The sequence below is a fragment of the Ornithorhynchus anatinus genome, chromosome 3 (genome assembly GCF_004115215.2).
Source record: "Ornithorhynchus anatinus isolate Pmale09 chromosome 3, mOrnAna1.pri.v4, whole genome shotgun sequence".
Taxonomy (NCBI): Eukaryota; Metazoa; Chordata; class Mammalia; order Monotremata; family Ornithorhynchidae; genus Ornithorhynchus; species Ornithorhynchus anatinus.
In genome coordinates this window covers 103,463,255-103,486,727 of record NC_041730.1, presented here as the reverse complement: position 1 = coordinate 103,486,727, position 23,473 = coordinate 103,463,255, and the positions used below count along the sequence as shown (strand labels likewise).

Here is a 23,473-nt window from a genome sequence, read left to right as displayed (position 1 = left end):
AAGTCGAATTTTACCTTTGGTTAGGGAGTGAATTCCGAGCTTCACCTGAGAGAAGTTCCCGCTGCCAATCTGGCCCCGGATCCGGTAGAAGCCAATCTGTTTTCCCAGGGTGATCTCCCTCACCACCTTCTCGTCCTGAGACATGTCCTGCGTGAGCTTCTCCAACGGGGTCAGCCGAGGCTGCCGCCCCTCGGACTCCTCTGCGGGGAGCGAGGCCTGGCCACGGTCCTTGGCACTGTCCCGGTGTGGCCACTGTGGGTGGCGGGGGGGGCCCTCGCCCCTCCCATTCACGTGGACTGTGGTCATCATCCCGGCCGCTCAAGGCTCCATGTTGTGGGTCAGGACCGGCGGTGCCCAGGGTGGTTGGGGCAGAGAGGAGCGGACCAGGTGTCGATTCAAAGCCTGGAGGAAACCGGGGTCCGCAGGAGGTCCAGATGCAGGTGGCGCTCAGCCCAGAGCCAATGGGCAACTTTCAGATGGGGACGGGAGTCGGAGGATGGCGCAGGCTTTCCTGGCCGGGTGGAAGACACACACCCCCTCCTCTCCCGCGGGCCAGTGCCCTCCGCTGCCCCTCTGTCCCCTGGCTCCCGCGCTTTCAAAAATTCCCTGAGCGCACCCTGGATGGGGTCCAGGGAACCACTTAATGCCCTGGGATGGATGCCACACTCCTTTGGGCCAGTCTGGTCTGGTCCAGTTAGGGCCAGAAGCCACCGGGGGCTGCCCACTGCTGCTCGTGGTCTGGGATTCCCCTCACCCCATTCACTCTGGTCACCCCCAACCCCCACACTCTCCGCCTCTGTTCTGTTGGTTCTTCACCCCAGGTGTCCACACCGAGGGAGCCCAGAGCCAGAGTGCAAACTCCTCAAAGACAGGAATCGTGTTTACCAACTCTATTGAATTGTTCTCTCCCAAGCTCTTAGTACAGTTCTCTGCACAGAGTAAGCACTCAATAAACCCACTGATTGATTAAGTGGGGCCACTTAAAATAGGCCATATCCCTTCTCACGGGGCAGCCGATAGAGGTGATTTAGGCCACTGCCTGACCCTTTTAATCTGTCTTCATTTATATGAGTCGTCTTCTATACCTGATGTCTTCTAAGCCTTCAGCCTTCTCAAACTTTTGGCAGGTCTTCCTATAGGCAGAGAGAAAAAATTAACATTAACCTATTCATCATAATCGGATCTTCAACTCATTTGTATTGTACTCTCCCAAGCCCTTAGTATTATGCTCTGTATATAGTAAATGCTAAATACCATTGATTGATTATTTGGAAAACAATTTTATTAGAAGAGAATGCTATTGAGATACATTTGATTGAGGACTTACTTTCCAGACTTTTGTATGGGCCTACACAAACATAGAGTTCTTAAAACCATCGCCCCTGCCCTCCTCCCTTCCTTAACTTCTATTTTTAACCACTCAATCTCCAAGGGCTCCTTCCCCTCTGCCTTCAAACATGCCCACGTCTCCCCCATCCTAAAAAAACCCGCTCTTGACCCCACTTCCCCCTCCAGTTATCGTCCTATCTCCCTACTACCCTTCCTTTCCAAAATCCTAGAACGAGTCGTCTACAATCGATGCCTAGAATTCCTTAACTCCCATTCTCTCCTAGACCCCCTCCAATCTGGCTTCCGTCCCCTCCACTCTACCGAGACTGCTCTCTCTAAGGTCACCCATGACCTCCTTCTTGCCAAATCCAATGGCTCCTACTCCATTCTGATCCTCCTTGACCTCTCTGCTGCCTTTGACACTGTCGACCATCCCCTCCTCCTCCATACCTTATCTCACCTTGGCTTCACGGACTCTGTCCTCTCCTGGTTCTCCTCTTACCTCTCTGGCCGGTCATTCTCGGTCTCCTTCGCTGGAGCCTCCTCCCCCTCCCATCCTTTAACTGTTGGAGTTCCTCAAGGGTTAGTTCTTGGCCCTCTTCTGTTCTCCATTTACACTCACTCCCTCGGTGAACTCATCCGCTCTCACGGCTTTGACTACCATCTCTACGCAGATGACACGCAGATCTACATCTCCGCCCCGTCCTCTCCCCCTCCCTTCAGGCTCGCATCTCCTCCTGCCTCCGGGACGTCTCCACCTGGATGTCGGCCCGCCACCTAAAACTCAACATGAGCAAGACTGAGCTCCTCATCTTCCCTCCCAAACCCGGTCCTCTCCCAGACTTCTCTATCACCGTGGATGGCACGACCATCCTTCCCGTCCCTCAGGCCCGCAATCTCGGTGTCATCCTTGACTCGTCCCTCTCGTTCACCTCACACATCCTATCCGTTACCAAGACCTGCCGGTTTCACCTCTACAATATCGCCAAGATCCGCCCTTTCCTCTCCACCCAAACGGCTACCTTACTATTACGGGCTCTCGTTATATCCCGGCTAGACTACTGTGTCAGCCTTCTCTCTGACCTCCCTTCCTCCTCTCTCGCCCCGCTCCAGTCTATTCTTCACTCCGCTGCCCGGCTCATCTTCCTGCAGAAACGATCTGGGCGTGTCACTCTTAAACAACTCCAGTGGTTGCCTATCGACCTCCGCTCCAAACAAAAACTCCTCACTCTAGGCTTCAAGGCTCTCCATCACCTTGCCCCTTCCTACCTCTCCTCTCTTCTCTCTTCCTACTGCCCACCCCGCACATTCCGCTCCTCTGCCGCCCACCTCCTCACCGTCCCTCGGTCTCGCCTATCTCGCCGTCGACCCCTGGGTCACGTCCTCCCGCGGTCCTGGAACGCCCTCCCTCCTCACCTCCGCCAAACTGATTCTCTTTCCCTCTTCAAAACCCTACTTAAAAATCACCTCCTCCAAGAGGCGTTCCCAGACTGAGCTCCTCTTCTCCCTCTACTCCCTCTGCCATCTCCCCTTTACCTCTCCGCAGCTAAAGCCTCATTTTCCCCTTTTCCCTCTGCTCCTCCACCTCTCCCTTCCCTTCCCCACAGCACTGTACTCGTCCGCTCAACTGTATATATTTTCGTTACCCTATTTATTTTGTTAATGAATTGTACATCGCCTTGATTCTATTTAGTTGCCATTGTTTTTACGAGATGTTCTTCCCCTTGACGCTGTTTATTGCCATTGTTCTTGTCTGTCCGTCTCCCCCGATTAATAATAATAATAATGTTGGTATTTGTTAAGCGCTTACTATGTGCCGAGCACTGTTCTAAGCGCTGGGGTAGACATAGGGGAATCAGGTTGTCCCACGTGGGGCTCACAGTCTTAATCCCCATTTTACAGATGAGGGAACTGAGGCGCAGAGAAGTGAAGTGACTTGCCCACAGTCACACAGCCGCCAAGTGGCAGAGCTGGGATTCGAACTCATGAGCCCTGACTCCAAAGCCCGTGCTCTTTCCACTGAGCCACGCTGCTTCTCAGATTAGACTGTAAGCCCGTCAAACGGCAGGGACTGTCTCTATCTGTTGCCGACTTGTTCATCCCAAGCGCTTAGTACAGTGCTCTGCACATAGTAAGCGCTCAATAAATGCTATTGAATGAATGAATGAATGAAAGTAGCCCCAGTTGGCGGCTATCCTGATATTATGCATTTATTTACGTCTGGCCTCTGCATTTATATATGCATATGTATATATATACATACATATACAAATATATATATAGGTGTAGATATATTTAATGAATGTGAGGAGAATGAACAATAGTACCATTAGACTGTAAACTCCTTGGACAGGAATTATGTCCATTTACTCTACTGTATAGTAATAGGAATCGACTATCACTGTACTTTAGCCAAGAGCAAAATGCAACAGTAACTACAGGTGCTGACCATAATTGGGCATCCAGAAGTCAGTCAGTCAATCAACTGTATTTATTGAGAGCTTACTGTGTACAGAACACTGAACTAAGCACTTGGGAGAGTACAATACAACAATAAAGAGACATGTTCTATGCCCTTAAGGAGCTTACAGTCTAGAGGAGGAGACATTCATATACATAAATGAATAAATCCTAAAGGAAAATGCATATGGCAAATCCAGGATTCTGCCAGGCAGTCAATCAATCAGTGGTATTTATTGAGCACCCACTGTGTGCAGAGCACTGTACTGAGCATTGGAAATGAATACTAGGAGAAGACATGAGCCTTGTTCCCAAGGACCTTAAAATCTGGAGTGGGGCATAAACACAGCACTCGTGTTTATAGGAAACAATGTCTCAACCTCAATAATGCAAGATCACCAGGGCTTGACCTCCCTGGACATGTAAATAGGTTTTCCCTTCTCATTGGTAACAATGACGAATATTGGGAGCTGGATGAGGCCACAGTGGCCAAAATCCCTCTTTCTATACTTCCATGGCAGCATTCTCATCACCGTTATTGTTACTGTAGCCGACATTGGTTGAATTTAATATGGGCCAGCCCCTTGAGTATTTGGGAGGGAAAAGGGGCACAGGATCGGACAGGGACTCTGTCCCAAAGGGGGATCACGGTCTCAAAGTGGGGGAGGAGAGACAACAAACAACTAGGAGAATTTGGTAAAAATCATTCGTCGATAAGAGTGGCAGCAAGAGAAGCAGCACTAAGCGCTTGGGAGAGTACAATACGACAGAGTTAGCAGACATGTTCCCTGCCCAAGAGCTCCAGTCTAGAGGGGGAGACAGACATCAACATAAATAAATTATGGATATGGACATAAGTGCTGTGAGGCTGCTGTGGGTCTGCTCTGGCCAGAACAGTCAGAACTTTCCCCAAGGTCGGAAAGGTGTTCTGGGGTGTCGGTCCTGCTTCCGCTGAACAGAGTTTCCTCCAGGGCGGGCTGGGGATGGGGGGCAGGAAGGGGTCTCTATGATCAAATAAGACTCTGAATGGGTCCAAACCTGGGCCTAGGATGTGTAGATGGCCCCTCTGTGCCCTGACAAGGAGAGACCCACATAGTCACGTGTGTTTCACCGGGCACAAGGCATAACATGACAATGTCATTCATATCATTTTGCAGAAGACAGACTTCCTTCCCCATCCACAAGTTTATCTCTAGTTGTTGGGGATCCTACTTGCTCCAGAGTCCTTGCAGCCCCTCCTGGGCCAGTGTGAAGTATGCAGCGGCAGCAGGGGGAGGCTTGGGGCCCAAAATCCAAAACATGACAAAGGGATTTGAAAGTGGGACTGTCCATTAGAGAGCCTTGGGTCTGGCCATCCTATTCTATCCTGGCCCCTAGCTCAGGCTAAGCTGAGCTCTGAGCAGCTTCTGGGCAGTCTTTCCCCCTGGCAAGTAGGGGGATAAGGAGGGGGACAAGATACCTCACACATGCTCTCCCCACATATTTCTCCGCTCCTCAAGAAACTCCAGTGGCTGCCCATTCACCTCTACATCCAACAAACACTCCTCACCATTGGCTTTAAAGCACTTAATCACCTTGTCCCCTCCTACCTCACCTCATTACTCTCCTACTACATCCCAGCCCCCAGACTTCATTCCTCTAATGCTAACCTTCTCATTATTCCTCCATCTCTTCTATCTTGCTGCCAACCTCTTGCCCACATGCTACTTTTGGCCTGGAACACCCTCCCTCCTCATATCAGACAGATAATTGCTCTCCCCCATTTCAAAACCTAATTGAAGGCAAAACTCTTCCAAGAAGCCTTTCCTGACTAAGCCCTCCTCTCTTCTCCCATTCCATTCTGTGCCACTCTTACTTGCTCCTTCATTGATCCCCCCTCCCATCCACACAGCACATATGTGTGTCTATAAATATATATATATATGTATAATTTATCTATTTATTTATCTATTTATTTATATTGTCTGTCTCCCCCTCTAGACTGTGAGCTCATTGTGGGCAGGAATGTGTCTGTTGTTATACTGTACTCTCCCAAGCACTTTCTTTGCACACAGTAAGTGCTCAATAAATACGATTGAATGAACGAATGCTCTCCTGCTATCTAACTCAAACCCCAGGATGGTACTGGGCTGAGATGGGCCGGACCTGGTCTGGGTCCATGCAGTTTCCACTTGCCAAGCCCCGCCAGAAGAGAATCCAAAACAGAAAAGGCCTAGTGGGCCAACTAGCCCATGCCCCCTGCTGGGTTTGTTTCTGCTTCAACATCAGGCAGCCAAGGGCTGGGAGGGGGCTTAGTGTGAAAGATTCAAACCCCTCACCAATACCACGCCTTTCCTTACCAACCCCCATACTCTCCTCTCAAAACAGATTCTCATTTAGGTGAAGAGAGAATCAGAGATACTCTAACAGCTTGCTCAAAGTTGCTGGACAAGGGTCCAACAACTCCCCATAATCAAACACCCCCTAAAACCCTCCTCCTGGAGAGGAGCCCTTCCTAAATAATTCCTACCTCCCTGATCAGATCACCTCATCAGTCACCCTTAGTGTTCATATGAATATGAATAGAGAGGAAGGTAATCATTTTTATATTTCCTTCTGTTGTTACCAGTTGGTTCCATGGCTTTTCTCTTGTTCCCATCATTCCCATTTAACATAACAGCATTTTTCATCCACCTCTTTCCAACTTGCTCTCTCTGCCTTCCTGAAGCGAAACCTTCCAACTGAACATCTTTCTCTCGCTTCTCCCCACTTCAACCTGTCGCCAGTGCAGCTTCTCGACTCTGGAACTCTCCCTCGATAAATCCAACAGGACACAACAGGACTCACCTTCAAATGACTGCCTTCTCAGTGGACCAGTTGATTGAAAGCCTTAAAGCCAAGATTGAGGAGATTTTGTTTGATGTGGAGAGAAAAGGAAGTCAGTGGAGAGTTTTGAGGAGAGTTGAGACGGGCTGAGCAGTGCTCCAAGATGATCCATGGAGCATCATCATATAAAGATTGGAATGGGGAGAGGCTGAGTCAGGGAGACCAGTAAGGCATCTGACACAATAATCCATTCATTCAATTGTATTTATTGAGCGCTTACTGTTTGCCAAACACCGTACTAAGCACTTGGGAAAGTACAATGCAACAAAGTCCAGCTGCAGTATGACTAGAGATTGAACCAGAGGAACAACTGCTTGGGTGGAGAGGAAAGGGCAGATTCAGAAGATGTTGTAGAGGAAGAACCAGTGAGCTCTGGTGGTAAATTCAATGTAAGAATTAAAAGACAGTTAGGGAGTTCAAGATAACCAATCAGTGGTATTTACTGAGCATTTAACTGTGTACAGAGTAGAGTTCTAAGCTCTTTTTTTATGGTATTTGCTTAGTCCTTACTATGTGCCAGGCACTATACAAGCTAATCAGGTTGGACACAGTCCCTGTCTGGCTTAGTGCTCACAGTCTTAATCCTCATTTTACAGATGAGATAACTGAGGCACAGAGAAGTGAAGTGCCTTGCACGAGGTCAAGCCTTGCACGAGGTCAATACAGCAGAGCCAGGATTAGGACCCAGGCCCGTGCTCTATCCACTAGACCGTGCTGCTTCTCAAAATCTTGGGAGAGTACAATGGAGGTGGTAGATGTGATCTATGCCCTCAAGGATTTTACCATCTAGTGGATAACACCAAGGTGGGGAGAGGAAGGTGTTGGTGTCTGGAGTGGGTTTTGGTTGGGGAAGATGACTGGCAAAACTGCTGGGAGCAGGACAGCTATTTCCGGAGGTAAAGGCAGGGAGAAAACTCACTAATCCTTTTATCCCCAGGCCAATCCATCCACCAACCGCTGCTTCCTATTAATCAACCAGAAGCAGAAAGATAATTCAGTACACTAATCCCCTCAAAGCTGGCTTCCTGGCTAATTGCTCCCTGTTCTCCCTCCTACTTAGGCTGTGAGTCCCATGTGGGACCTGGTCACGTTAATCCCACATCCTCTGAGCTGTGGGGTCCAGGTGTTTCCCCAAGAGGAGGTCTCCCACAAACTTTCATTCATTCATTCAATCGTATTTATTGAGCGCTATGTGCAGAGCGCTGTACTAAGAGCTTGGAATGTAAAATTCGGCAACAGATAGAGACAATCCCTGCCCAACAAAGGGTCCACGGCGGGGAGACAGACAACAAAACAAAACAAATAGTCTCGCGTCAATGTAATCAAGATAAATAGAATCATAGTCCACCCTTTGAACATCCACACTGTTCTAAGCGCTGGGGTAGATACAAGGTAATCAGGTTGTCCCACGTGGGGCTCACAGTCTTGATCCCCATTTTACAGATGGGGTAACTGAGACACAGAGAAGTTAAGTAGTTTGCCCAAGGCTACAGAGCAGACAGGTGGATTCTCTCCTAGCACTTAGTACAGTGTTTAGCACACAGTAAGCACTTAATATACAGGATTACTCCACCTGACTGTTCCTTCTCAGTTTTGCTCACTGCCTTTCATCCTCTACGGGCATTCTGCAAGGTTCTGTTCTGGGCCCGCTCCCGTCTGGCTCCTGGAGCATTTATCCAGCTCTCGTGGCTTCAGCTACCACCTCTACCTGGATGACCCCTTAGCTGTGACCTCTCATATAAACCTACATCTCCTCTTTCCTCCAGCATATCTTTCTTTGTCTGAAAAGGCACCTCAAACTCAGCATGTTGAAAACAGATTGACTCCCAGAGGCCTTCCCTCACTAAGTCCTTTGTGTGACTGTGCACCCCTTAACCACTTTGCTACTCATTGCAGCCCCATGGCACTTATGTAAATACTCCTATACTCTACCATTTCCTTATCCCCTATTATTTATTTTAATGTCTGTCTCCCCCGTAGACTGTAAGCTCCTTGTGGGCAGGGGTCACATCTACCAATTCTGTTGTACTTTCTCAAGCACTTAGTAATAATAATAATTATGGTATTTACTACGTGCCAAGCACTGTTCTAAGCACTGGAGTAGATACAAGGTGATCATATTGTCCCATGTGTGTCCCATGTGGGGCTCACAGTCTCAATCCCCATTTTACAGATGAGGTAACTGAGGCACAGAGAAGTTAAGGGACTTGCCCAAGGTCACACAGCAGACAGTGCTGTGCACACAGTAAGAGCTCAATAAATACCACTGAGTGAACAGGTACTGTGTCTGATCTGGTTATCTAATCATTCATTCTGTCAATCATATTTATGAAGTTCTTACTATGTGCAGAACACTGTATTAAGCGCTTGGGAAAGTACAGTGCAACAATAAACAGTGGCATTCCCTGACCACAATGAGCTCACAGTCTAGAGCAGGGGAGACAGACATCAATACGAATAAATAAAATTACAGATATGTACATAAATGCTGTGGGGCTGGGAGGGAGGAAGAGAAAAGGGCAAGGCAGAAGGGAGTGGGAGATGAGGAAAAATGGGGCTTAGTCTCGGAAGGCCTCTTGGAGGAGATGTGCCTTCAATAAGGCTTTGAAGAGGGGGAGAGTAAGTATCTGTCAGGTTTGAGGAGGGAGGGCACTCCAGTCCTGAAGAAGGACATGGGCTAGGGGTTGGCAGTGAAATAGATGAGATCGAGGCACAGTGAGAAGGTAAGCACTAGAGCAAACTGCGTGGGCTGGGTTGTAAAAGGAGAGAAGGAGATGAGGTAGGAGGGCATTTGGGAGGTGGAGTGCTTTAAAGCCAATGGTGAGGAGTTTTTTTTGATATGGAGGTGGATGAGCAACCACTGGAGTTTTCTGAGGAGGTGTGTGATGCTGCTTAGTAATGTGCCAGACATGCAGTAAGCACTGAGGGGATATCGCCATTATCATAACACATGTATACCCAAACAGCTGAAACTGGGGAAATAAAAGCAAAGAACCCCAAGGAAACGATTGAAGAGAGCAGTAAAACAAAACCTCAGCCAAGGACAGATGAAGTACGGTATACTGCCAGCAAGGAAGGCGAGGTTCTTTGTGAGCAGCAGCTTAACAAGGATCACGAAAGAGTGGAAACAACACCTGGAGCCGCAAACCCACACAACACCACAGGAAAATCCATGTGTGTGGCCCGGATTTTCAGATTCAGCATTTGCCTTTCCAGCCACACAGGCACTCATGGGTGAACTTCATCATAAGTGGCAATAATAAATAAATGTGGTATTTGTTAAGCGCTTACCATGTCCCAAGCACTGTCCTGTCCTGCATGGGTCCTCACAATCTAAGTGGGAGGGAGAATAGATATTGACTCCCCATTTTATAGGTGAGAAAATTGAGGCACCGAAAGGTGAAGTGACGACTTGCCCAGGGTCACATAGCAGGCAAATGTCAGAGTTAGGATTAGAACCAAGGGGCAGAGTTAGGATTAGAACCAAGGTCCTCCTACTCCCAGGTCTGTATTCTTTCCACTAGGCCACTTCCTGTGGTGTCCTCTATCTGCCCAGCAGAAAGGAATGGCTCTGCAATAACCTGTTTACACTTGAGACCAATTCAGTTCACTTACTAACCACTTTTCTCCAGACTAAACCATCTCAGTTCTTTAACCATCCTTCTAAATTCCTTTTCTCCATCCCTTTAATCGTTTGAATTGCTCTGCTCTGAATCCAGCACCATAATCACATTACTTATGACCTAAAATCAATTAATGGTATTTACTGAGCACTCACCGAGTGCAGAGCGCTGTTCTAAGAACTTGGGAGAGTACAATTCAGCCAACTTGGTAGACACATTCCTATCCATAAGGAGCTTACAGTCTAGAGGAGGAGTCAGATGTTAAAATAAATTTTGGGTACGTATATAAATACTGTGGGGCTGAGAGTGTGGTGAATAGTAACATCTTAAAAGATTAGAGATCCAAGGGCAGGTGACATAAAAGGGAGAGGGAGTAGAGGAAATGAAGATATAATCAGGGAAGGCCTTTTGAATTTAATAAGACTTTGAAGATCGGGAGAATGGTCTGTGGTATGAAGGGGGAGGGAGAACTGAACAGGGGCTAGGAGCTGAACAGAGATAGTAATGAGAAAATGGCTCACAAAGGAAGGAAATGGGAGAAAATGGAAGAAGAGATCCGAACAACTGACTTTGACTCATCATCCGCCAGCATCAATAGGGTAATTACAATATTCTAAATTACTATGCCCCGAGGGCCCTGTGGAGGAGGTGTTTGATGTGTGATTGGACACTGCTTGTTTATGCAGGTTGGGTTGGCCGTTGAGGGCCAGGCCACTCACTCTCTGGGTCTGGCATGTTCGGGCGCCCTTCCCGTGGGCTTAATAACCTTGGGTTGCAATGGAGACTTCTAAAAACCGAAGAGGAGATCCTAGTTTGGGGCCTTAGCTTTCCATTGGTTGGCCACAAAAGGAAGGCACACAAAGGTTTGCTAAATCTTTCAAAGCAGTCAATGGGAAGGAACAAAAAGAATCTTTCAGGATGCTGCTATTTTACATGATAAAACCAACCGGGAACATCCTTTAATGAGTGTTCTGAATGGCTCCCACATTTACATTAGAAATGATCTTCCTGCCTCAGCCTTTCTTTGTTCTGGACCCCGCCCCAACCCCCCTTCTCGTCCTCAGACGTGCACTCACATTCATTTTATTTTAGAAGAACAGAAACCTCTCTGCTGCAGTCCACACCCGCCCGTGTGATGTTTCACTTTGAGTTGGTCAACCTTCAAATTGGGTTTACTCCTCGAAGGTGCCCAGGAACCGACATGCAAAGTAAAGCCTTTGGAGATGTTAAAAATTTTGGTTTAAAAGGTTACGATAAAGATTTCAGAAGGCGCATGGCCTAGAAGACCATGGGCCAGGGAGTCTGGAGACCTAGGTTTTAATTCGGACTCCACCCTTCCCCTTCACTTTATCTCCTACTATGACCCAGCCCTCACACTTTGCTTCCCTAAAGCCAGCCTACTTTCTGTACTTCAGTATCAACTATTTTGCTTCTTACTCCTTACTCTTCTCCTGTCTCTGGCCTGGAACTCTTTCCGCCTTCATATCAGACAGACTACCACTCTCCTCATCTTCAAAGTCCTTCTAAAATCATATTTCTTCCAAGAGACCTGATCCCTCATTTCCCCATGCTATTCACCCTCCACTCTGTATCGCCCTATACAGTTGGGTCTTTATCCTTTAATAACGATGGTATTTGTTAAGCGCTTACTAGATGCCAGACACAGTACTAAGTGCTGGGTAGGCACAAGCAAATTGAGTTGGACACAGTTCCTGTCCTATGTTAAGCACACAGTCTCAACCTCCATTCTCTGTGCCAACTGAGGCACAGAGAAGTGACTTCCCCAGATCACATAGCACACATGGGGCAAAACTGGGATTAGAACTCATGACCTTCCGACTCCTAGGCCTGCGCTCTATCCACTACACCATGAAGCACTTTGATACTCATCCCACATCCCAGCTCCACAACACTTACATACACATCCTTATTCTTCGGAGCCTCAATCAATCATATATTTACATATATATAATTCTATTTATATTAATACCTGTTTACTTGTTTTGATACGTATATATCTATAATTCTATTTATGTTGATGCTATTGATGCCTGTTTACTCGCTTTGATGTCTGTCTCCCCCCTTCTAGACTGTAAGCCCACTGTGGGCAGGGATTGCTGAATTGTACTTTCCAAGCGTTTAGTACAGTGCACACAATAAGCACTCAATAAATATGACTGAATGAATGAATCAATGGTATTTATTGAACACTTACTGTGTGCAAAGCCCCAACTGTACTAAGTACTTGGAAGGGTACAATATAAAAAGGTTGGTAGGCATGTTCCCCGCACACAAGGAGCTTACAGTCTAGAGGGGGAGGCAGACATTAAAATAAATTATGGCTATGGACATAAGTGCTGTGAGGCTGAAGGTGGGGTGTATAAAAATATAAATCTAAGTGTAAATACAACATAAGCCTCATGAGGGACAGGGACTGTGTCTGACTTGGTTAACTACATCGGCCTCCTCTTTGATCTCCCATCCTCCTGTCTCTTCCTGCTCCAGGCTATACTTTACTCCACTGCCCAGATTGTCTTTCTACAGAAACGCTCTGGGCATCTCACTCCCCTCCTCAAAACACCTCCAGTGGTTGCCTATCAACCGTCGCATGAAACAAAAACTCCTCACTCTTGGCTTCAGAGCTTTCCTTCACCTGGCCCCTTCCTACCTCTCCTCTCTTCTCTCTTCCTACTGCCCACCCCGCACATTCCGCTCCTCTGCCGCTCACCTCCTCACCGTCCCCCGTTCACACCTATCCCACAGTCGACCCCGGCCACGTCCTCCCGCTGTCCTGGAATGCCCTCCCTCCTCACCTCCGCTAAACTAACTCTCTTCCCCTCTTCAAAGCCCTAATGAGAGCTCATTTCCTCCAGGAGGCCTTCCCAGACCGAACCCTCCCCTTCCCTCTGTCCTTCCTCCCTTCCCCATTCCCCCTACTTCCTCCCTCTGCTCTATCCCCTTCACCTCCCCACAGCACTTGATTACTGATGTGCATATATCTATGATTTTATTTATTTTCATGGTATTGATGCCTGACTACTTGTCTTGTTTTGGTGCCTGTCTTCCCCATTTAGACTGTGAGCCCATTGTTGGGCAGGGATTGTCTCTATCTGTTGTCAAATTGTACATTCCAAGTGCTCAGTAGAGTGCTGTGCACACAGTAAACGCTCAGTAAATACCACTGAATGAATTAACTGACTTGATTCTCCAAGCACTTAGTATACTGCTTGGCTTATAGAGAGTGCCTAACATTTATCATTATTATTTTCCCTATCTGTAATATATTTAAACGTCTGTCTTCCCCTTTAGACTGTAAGTTCCTTTTGGACAAGGATCCATGTCTATACTCTTGTATTTCACTCTGCCAAATGCTTAGAACAGTGCTCTGCACACAGTAAACACAATAAATACCAGGGATTGATTCCCTGCTGTGTGACCTTGGGGAACTTTGCTCCACTAATGCCAACCTACTCACTATACCTCGATCTCATCTACCTCACCAGCGACCCCTTGCCCATGTCCTACCTCTGATACAGAACTTCCTCCTCCTTCATGTATGACAGATCATTACTTTGCCCACCTTCAAAGCCTTAATTTTTTAAGGTATTTGTTAAGCACATACTATATGTCAAGTACAGTACTAATCACTGGGATAGATACAAGATCTTGGGGTTGGACAGAGTCCATGTCCCAAATGGGGCTCACATCTTTAATCTCCATTGTACACATAAGGTAACTGAGGCACAGAGAAGTTGAGACAATAAATACGATTGATTAATTTACACACTGTTGTTCTATTTGGAGGATTGACAAGATCCACCCAAGATCCACATAGTGCTGGCTGCCACCAGAGCCCTGAGCTAGATGTTTAGGAACCCATCAGTGATATTTACTTAGCGCTCATTCTGTGCAGTACACTATACTAAGCCCTTGGGAGAGTGCAGTAGAATTAATAGATGTGATCCCTCCCCTCAGGGAGCTTAAATTTTGGAGAACAATAAAAGCAGAAGACAAGGAGGTGATAATCTAATGGGGATGTCAGGCAGACACAAATTGCAAACATTGAAATAAGGACAAAAACATATATAACTGATAAAAACAAAAATTAGCCAATAAAAGACTCACATAAACCAGTGTGCACACAAGTGCTAATGGTAGAGATTAGGAAGTGGCACATTTTTATAAAATCAACCAAAAAGCAAAGAAAAATTCATGCCGGTCCCATCTAAATCAAGGAGGCATAATCATCCCTTAAAAGACAGTACCTAATCTGCACATACTAATAATGATCTCTGATCTCCCTTCCTCCTCTCTCGCCCTGCTCAAGTCTATTCTTCACTCCGCTGCCCGGCTCATCTTCCTGCAGAAACAATCTGGGCATGTCACTCCCCTTCTTAAACACCTCTGCTCCAAACAAAAACTCCTCACTCTAGGCTTCAAGGCTCTCCATCACCTTGCCCCTTCCTACCTCTCCTCCCTTCTCTCTTTCTACTGCCCACCCCACATGCTCCGCTCCTCCGCCGCCCACCTCCTCACCGTCTCTCGGTCTCCCCTATCCCGCCGTCGACCCCTGGGCCACGTCCTCCCGCCGTCCTGGAATGCCCGCCCTCCTCACCTCAGACAATCTAATTCTCTTCCCCTCTTCAAATCCCTACTTAAAACTCACCTCCTCCAAGAGGCCTTCCCAGGCTGAGCTCCCCTTTTCCCTCTGCTCCCTCTACCCCCCCCTTCACCTCTCCGCAGCTAAACCCTCTTCTCCCCCCTTCCGTCTCCTCCTCCCCCTCTCCCATCCCACCCCCTGAGCACTGTACTCGTCCGCTTGACTGTATATATCTTTACCACCTGTCACCTGTCGCCGGGGACAGGTTCTTTCGGAATTGGCGCGGCGAGAGAGAGAGAGAGAGAGAGAGAGGCCGGGGATGGAAAAACCTGAGTTTTGTATAGAATTTATTCCGCGAGGCGGATTGAATTTAATTATTTAGACGCGACAATCGGCCTTCCCTTTTGGGGGAAACATGGGGTTAAAGCTTCCCCTTTGGGAGGAATATGGGGTTAGAGCTTCCCTAATGGGAGGAATACACTGGTATGCTACTCGCGTGTGGGCGGACACTCGAGCCCACTTATGATTTACTCATAACGTGGTGAGGCGGCTGGCTCCCACCATGTGCTCACCCCACCCAGGAGGAATCCACCTTTGCATTAAATACACTTATGCGTTAAACACTAATGAGTTACATACACTTATGCGTTAAACCCAGTTATGCATTATCCACTTATGGTTACTGGCACTTGGTGAGGTGGCTAGCTCCCACCCTGTTCACGTCCCCCTGGGGAGGCACCCACTTAGACATAAAATCCATTTTAAACGTTACATACCCATGGTGAAGCATCTGGCTTCCAACCCCACAAGTTCTCAGCAGGAGAGGACACTCACCCATCCCACGGCTCCTCGCTTGGTGCAGGCAGAGCGGCCTTCTCACGCTCTGGACAGAGGCGACCCACAGCCGGCTGCTGCAAGTCCCATTCCTCTGCACAGAAGGTTAGAGGCGGCAGGTATTTATCACCTGTGCCCTTAGGCCATTCCAGCTTCCGGCCTCAATTTATCCAATCTCTGCCCTCCCCCCTCCTCCATTCCTAATTTGATTGGCACGGAGGCGAGGGCCACCTTCTGTATTCTCAGCTTGGGCTGTCAATCTGGCAGTTTGGGTTGTGGGGGCAGTGTCCCACCCTCACTTCCGAGTTCCACCTGCTGGCTCAGGAGGTCACGAGGTAGCATTTGACCTTGAGATGGTCGGTACCCCAGGGTCACTTGGGACACCACCCTATTAATTTTGTTTAATGAGATGTACATCATCCTGGTTCTATTTAGTTGCCATTGTTTTTTCATGAATTGAATGAATGAATGAATGATAATTGTAATAATAATTGTGGTATTTTTTTAAGTACTTACTATGCGCCGAGCACTGTACTAAGCACTGGGATGGATACAAAATAATCAGGTCCCACATGGGGCTCACAGTTTAAGTAGGTAGGAGAACAACATGGCTCAGTGGAAAAGAGCCTGGGCTTTGGAGTCAGAGGTCATGAGTTCGACTCCTGGCTCTGCCACTTGTCAGCTGTGTGACTGTGGGCAAGTCACTTCACTTCTCAGAGCCTCAGTTCCCTCATCTGTAAAATGGGGATTAACTGTGAGCCTCATGTGGGACAACCTGATTACCCTGTATTTACCCCAGCGTTTAGAACAGTAAGGCTCTGCTCATAGTAAGCGCTTAACATATACCAACATTATTAACAAGTATTGAATTCCCACTTTGCAGATGAGGGAACTGAGGCACAGAGAAGTTGTGACTTGCCTAGGGCCACACAGCAGACAAGTGGCGGAGCCAGGTTTAGAACCAGGTCCTCTGACTCTCAAGCCTGCACCCTTTCCACCAGGCCACCCTGCTTAACACTAATGTACCAGTGCGCTGAATCATGTGTGTGAACATTTATGATATAATACATATTTACTATGGTTAATAATGAAGTCCAAAAATGTATATAGTTTTTTTTATATCAAACACCAAAAATTTTGCACATTTTGAACTTCAGTCGTTTGATTTCATCAAATGTATTATAAAACTACATCTGGTTGTCCTGTTACACAAGTCCCCAAATCTGTGTACCTCAACACCCCTGCACAATTTTATTCCAATTCAATCAGTTCCCAGGGAAACGACATCAGGGAGGAATATGGCAGCAAAACTTTCCACTGCCTTCTCCTGACATAGGGATGGATTTCGGTTGGCAGTGAGGGTCCACCCCTGGAGAGACTCTGGTTGGAACATTTCTGAAGACTGGGGGCTCTCATTCGGGAGAACATGAACCATTTCTGTTTCCCGGAACTCAAGGACAAGTTTCCAGCGAAACACCACGAACGCGGGCAAACATTCAGAAAGCAGCTGTTTGAGTTGGCATCTCCTCTGGTGTTTACCACCCCATAGACAATAAAAGCCATCAAATGACAGTTTCAGCCTGGATGGGTTGCTTAGTTGAAGTGCTCCCTCTCCGAGAGCATAAAGCCTACACTTTGCTGGTGCCTTTATTTTTAGGTGGTCAGCATTTGCTCCACAAACACTAGGCACCTTATTTGAAGGTTTGAGAAACTTACAAGGTCCTGTTTTTGTGACCTTTACTGAGCTTTTCCCTTCCCTAAATGGCCAGGCAAACACACCCACCCAGAGACCTTTCTTCCTCATGTTGACAGTGGAGGGAGGAAGCCAAGCCAACACTGGTTAGTGGTGAGATGGAGCCTCTAGGATTCCAGCCACCCTGGGCAGAAGGTGTGGGTAAGTTGGGGTTTACACAAACATCTCACACCACGCTGAATCCTTCTCTCAAAGATCTCCAAAAAACAGAATCTATCTCAGACTGGAAATTCACTGCTGTCCTATGCCGCGAGTTCCGGAGCAAACGTGAAGACGGCTCTTCGGACAGACCCGTATTTTCATCGGTGGGAGCACCCAGCCAGCCCAAGCCCTAGTTTGTGCTAAAGTTTCGTTCCCGCTCAGCAGGCTGGGGATATTGCAGCTTGGACAGGGAATGGGGTGAAGGCTGCAGTGAGAGGTGAGGAAAGTCAGAGACTGGGGCCCTCAAATTTCCGACTTCGAAATGATTGAATCGGATGAGCCCGTCACTGGGCAGGGAGTGACTCTATCTGTTGGCGAATTGTACATTCCAAGCGCTTAGTGCAGTGCTCTGCACATAGTAAGCACTCAATAAATACTATCGAATGAATGAATGAGCTCATCTTTGGCCAAGTTCTTGATTCTGCAGGGATACAGACAGGTAGCGTTCTAGAGCCGTTGTTAAACAAGGGAGGCCAAAATGGCCTAGTGGCAAGCGCATGGACTTGGGAGTCAGAGGTGTGGGTTCCAATCCAGGCTCTGTCACGTGTCTGTTGTGTGACCTTGGGCAAGTCATTTCACTTCTCAGTGACTCAGTTACCTCATCTGTAAAATGGGGATTGAGACTGTGAGCCTCACGTAGGACTACCTGATTACCTCGAGTCTACCCCAGTGCTTAGAACAGTGCTTGGCACATAGTAAGTGCTTAACAAATACCATAATAATACAATAATTATTATTAATAGTTAAACTAGAGATGGTGTGGCAATCTGCCATGGAAACCGGAACAGGAGGTTCTTTTAAAGAGCCGCCCCAATCCCTAACCTCTGGGACTGACGTCAGTGACAGACTGGCTATTTTTCCGTCAGACACAAGAGGGACATTGACATCGAGTTGAGGTAATAAATAACTAGAGACAACGGCTGGAAAGGCACACACACATATGCACACACCTAAACACAACTGCCCCTCTCAGCAGTGCTAAATTAGAAACAGGAAAGCAAGAAGCACGAGCTGAAGCTCAGGCTGGGGGTAACAGAGACCACAGCTCAGAGCAACTATGAATAGAAGAGCTGTTGAGAGTTCAGCAGCTCGTAGCTCCGGGCTTAGAGCAACAGCGAGGGCGGGAGGCATTGGGGGGGAATCCAGCTACTAAGGCTATCATCAACAAACCAAAACTCGGTTCGAGGCAGGTCTCAGCCAGGCTGAAAGAAATAGAATGCCGCAGGGCACCTGGCCCACCCCAGGAGCAGGCGGATTAGGTTGGCACACAGTGATCAAAAATGAAGCAACTCTCTGGGAGCAGGGATTTTCTATAAGGTCATCAATCAATTGTATTTTATTGAGCGGTTTCTGTGTGCAGAGCTCTCTACTAAGCACTTGGGAAAGTACGGTAGAATTAGCAGACACATTCCCTGCCCACAGTGAGCTTACAGTCTAGAGAAGCATCGTGGCTCAGTGGAAAGAGCCCGGGCTTGGGAGTCAGAGGTCCTGGGTTCTAATGCCAGCTATGCCACTTGTCAGCTGTGTGACTTTGGGCAAGTCACTTAACTTCTCTGGGCCTCAGTTACCTCATCTGTAAAATGGGGATTAAGACCGTGAGTCCCATGAGAGACAACCCGATCACCTTTATCCCCCCAGTGCTTAGAACAGTGCTTGGCACATAGTAAGCACTTAAATACCAACATTATTATTATTATTATTATTATTATTATTATCATTAGAGGGATGCGATTAAAAGGAAGTTTAGGCTCCTTCTCTAGACTGTAAGCTCCTTCTGAGCAGGGAAACATGTCTATCAACTCTGCTATGCTGCACTCTCCCAAGCATTTAGTTCAGTGCTCTGCTCACAGTAAGCACTCAAATGCCACTGATTGAAGCATCAAAAGTAGCCACCAAGCCCTGCAAAACAGTATATCTATCAGTCAGTGGAATTTATTGAGTGTGTGCTGAGGGCACTCTAAAGAGTTAAAATACCTAATGCTGTAGTAGGGGAGATGGACACAGAATAAAGAAGATAGACTAAGGGAGAGCGTGGAAAGATGGAAATGCACCATCAGCAGTCCCTAAGATTGCTCAATTAGTCGGGCACTTGGAAAGAAGCATCAACTCTCTTCTGCCACCGGGACGGTTTAGTACATGTTATCCACACTATCCCCCCACCGTCCACCCCTGCTTCAAGGAATGGAAAAGCCTGCTTGGGTTAAGGGCATCTCTAGCTACTCCAGAGCCAGTGGTGGCCTAGCCAGGTCCCAGGCTTGGTACTCAGGAGGGCAGGGATTTTGTCTTCCTACTCTAATGTTTCACCCAAGCACTTCATGCTGTGTCCTGCATACAGTAAGCCTAGTGCCTAGAAGGCTTGTTCCCTGATGCTAGGAAGAGGGTTACTTTTGGTCTACTTTTTAAACTTGAGTAGGAGCTGGAGGGAACGGCAGGGTTTAAAACAATTCACTAGGCCCGTGTTGGGGTTGAAAAGGGGAATGGAGGAAAGGAATCCTTCAGCCACAAAATCAGCACTCTCCACTCAGCTCTTAAAAACAGTTTTTAAATGACTGACAGTTTTCTGGATACCCTGCATTGCCTGAAGACTCCTCCCCCTCAGTTATAAAAGCCTGGGAATGAACTCAGAAATTAAACCTTGCTGCTGACAAGCGCAAACCTCCCTCTTCCTTCCTTCTCCTTACTCCTTCCTCCCCCGCACACTTTGATGGTCCCATAGAGCAGGCTGGCATTTTACCTTCCAATCCGATTCCAATGCTACCGCCCCAATTGAATCACTTTATCAGCCCTGCCTCTGTCCACCCACCTGTGTTACCGGCAGATCATCGTACTTGTCCTTTCTAGAAGCGCTGCTGTTCGCAGGGGCTTTCAGATTCTCCAAGGCCAGGGCTTCTAAGTGCTATGTCGCCATCATGGGGAAGGTTCTCAAGGATGGGTTTCCTTTCTATGTTCCCGATGAGGCTGGTCAGGGAGAACTCTTCTTGTCGGTAGGCATTAGATCTTGGCATCAGGGGAACTGGAAGACAGCAGGAGAAGCAGTGCGATCTAGTGGAAAGAGCACAGGGCTGGGAGGACCTGGGTTCTAATCTCTGCTATGCCATTTGCATCATTTCAATCAATGAATGGTATTTATTGAGAGCTTACCACGTGAGCACTGTGCAAAGTGCTGGGGAGAGTAATTTATAATCGAGGTGGAATGCACATTACCTGCCCACAAGGAGTTTGCAGTCTAGAGAACATAACCTCTCTGTGCCTCATCTGTAAAATTGGGATTAAATACCCATTCTCTCTCCCCCTTAGACTGTGAGCCCCACTTGGGGCAGGGACTGTGTCCAATCTGATTATACTGTATGTACTCCAGCCTTAGTACAGTGCTTGGCACACACAGAGCACTTAATAAGCATCACTTTTAGTTAAACAGAGGGGGCTGTGGGCGAGTCTGTCTGTCTCTCTCTCCATGCCCCTGCCAGCCCCAGCTTCTGCATTAGCCCTTTATACTAGCAAGGGAGCAGGGTTTTGGAAAGGGCTTCTGGCAGCTCATGAAGGAAAGGATCATGGGATGCTGCCAGATAGACCTGAACTTGAAAAAAAAGAAGTTGCCATTCTTTAGCAGTTCTCAATCTCTAAACCACAGTTCGTGAAGTCTTGTCATCAGCGTCTGGAGAAATCTTGCTCTCTTTCTTCATCAGTATTTGTTGGGTCCATACTGGGGCCTGTTCTTAGGCACCTGGGAGGGTATGATAAACATAGAAGCCACTGTCTCTTTCCTCAAGAAACTTGCAGTGGAATGGGGACGAGGGGTAGACAAAGATCATATTCATATGACGGCTTCAAGTAAGAAGATATATACACTTGACAGCAAAAGCGTGACTAAATACTTGAAGATAACTGAATTACATACACACACACACTCTAAACACTCCTTTTCTCTTCTTTCATTCCCTCTGTCACCCTGACTTGCTTCCTTTATTCACCACCACTCCCAAACCCCACAGCACTTATGTACATATCTGTAATTTATTTATTTCTCTGAATGTCAGTCTCCCCCTCTAGACTGTAAGCTCACTGTGAGCAGGGAATGTAATTACTGTTATATTGTACTCTCCCAAGCTCTTAGTACAGTGTTCCGCATACAGTAAGCACTCAAAAAATATGATTGAATGAATGAACACACACACGAACACACACCCCAAGTGCTAATGGGATGGCCCGATCAAGGAGATCCTACTAGAGAAAGTGGCTGTCCAGAAGGGGTTTGAAGGTACAGAGGACATTGTTTTTAAAGTGAAAGTAAACCTTTTAGAGGTGAACAAAGTGTTTTTCAGACTAGAGGGATGGACCCTTTTTCCTAACTCCCTGGGGCGCTCAGCGCCTGGTAACATGGCCTGTTCTCCTGGCTGATGGCTGCCCTAGGATGGCCATGTAGTGCTTTGCTGGGCTCCATGGGGCTAATTGATACTAAGTGGTGTCCCAACACACAATCGCCCAGGCAATTAGTCACCCTCGAGGGGCTCTCTCCGACCTTACCCTGCACCTTCCCTATTCCAGAGGTCAAGAGGCAACAGGGAGAGCATAAACACGGTGGATTGTATTTCAGGAAGCTGAGATTTTAAATAGAAGGAACCTGCATTACTGAGACGGGAAAGGAAATGAGGGGGCTCAGCACTATCTGTGCCTAAACGTTTCATGAATCATTCATCACAGCCAACTGGAAACACTGGATTTTAAAAGGCAATGTCCATTTTCCAGGCAATTTACCCCTTATGAGCCCCTGAGTTTTTCTAAAAACATTTCAACTGAAAGCAGCTGCTTATGGAATTCTGATATTTGCACCCTTAATAGCAAACGAGAATATTTCTAACCAGATTTAGGGCACATGCTCTGAGCTCTGCATTTGGGCATCTGCCTGCAGAAGCCAGCCTTTACCATCTCAGGGTCAAGCCATCAATTGCCAAAATTAGCTCACTTCTGCTTCACTCTAAACTATTAAAAACGAGACACCCAGAAGTGAACAGCATGAAGGGCAGTGAGGTCCAGGGGAAAGAGCACAGGCCTGGGAGTCAGAAGACATGGGTTCAAATCCCGGATCTGCCAGTATCTGCTGTGTGATCTTGAGCAAGTTACTTCTCTTCTTTGTGCGTCACTTACCTCAACTGTGAAATGGGATTCAATACCTGTTCTCCTTCCTATTTAGGGCAGGGTGGGTCTGAACTGAATATCTTGTATCTTCCCCAGTGCTTAGTGCAAAGCGAGCGCTTTACAAATACCACAGTTAGTAATTATGAACAATGCAAGTGGCTTTCAGCGACTCAGTTTTTGCTTTTGTCAAAGTAGGTAACTATACAACTCTAGCCATATAACACCTCTGTCAGGAAAAAGCACTGTTCTAAGAGGTGAAGTTTGGGGACTGGACTGTATTAAGAGTTCAGCAAGGTGAGGTGAGATAGAAAGGGAAGAGCTGTTTGAACATTTAGTTGTCTTGACAGTTTGGAGGCTCCTTTTTGATGTAATGGCTGTAGAATCAGCATGAGCGTATTCATTCATTCAATAGTGTTTATTGAGCACTTACTATGTGCAGAGCACTGGACTAAGCGCTTGGAATGTACAATTTGGCAACAGATAGAGGGTATTTGTTAAGCGCTTACTATGTGCCGAGCACTGTTAGCACTCAGATTGTCCCACGTGGGGCTTACATTTTTTAATCCCCATTTTTACAGACGAGGGAACTGAGGCACCGAGACATCAAGTGACTTGCCCAAAGTCACACAGCAGACGAGTGGTGGAGGTGGGATTAGAACCCACGACCTTTGA

At 47.3% G+C, this 23,473-nt stretch overlaps 1 protein-coding gene across 2 annotated transcripts in view; it reads right to left on the bottom strand.

Moving 5' to 3' along the window:
- NIM1K (NIM1 serine/threonine protein kinase) overlaps window positions 1-20,723 on the bottom strand; it is a 33,724-nt gene extending 13,001 nt beyond the window's left edge. The window contains exons 1-3 of one of the 2 annotated variants that reach the window (XM_039911549.1): window positions 20,469-20,723; window positions 1,086-1,133; window positions 15-402 (exon numbers count right to left, since the gene is read on the bottom strand). In XM_039911549.1, the coding sequence (XP_039767483.1) occupies window positions 15-309 (295 nt within the window). In that variant the 5' untranslated portion in view covers window positions 310-402; window positions 1,086-1,133; window positions 20,469-20,723. Of the gene's footprint in view, window positions 1-14; window positions 1,134-20,468 lie in introns of both variants that reach the window. The other variant, XM_029059489.2, reaches the window with a different exon arrangement.
- Window positions 20,724-23,473: the final 2,750 nt, after the last annotated feature.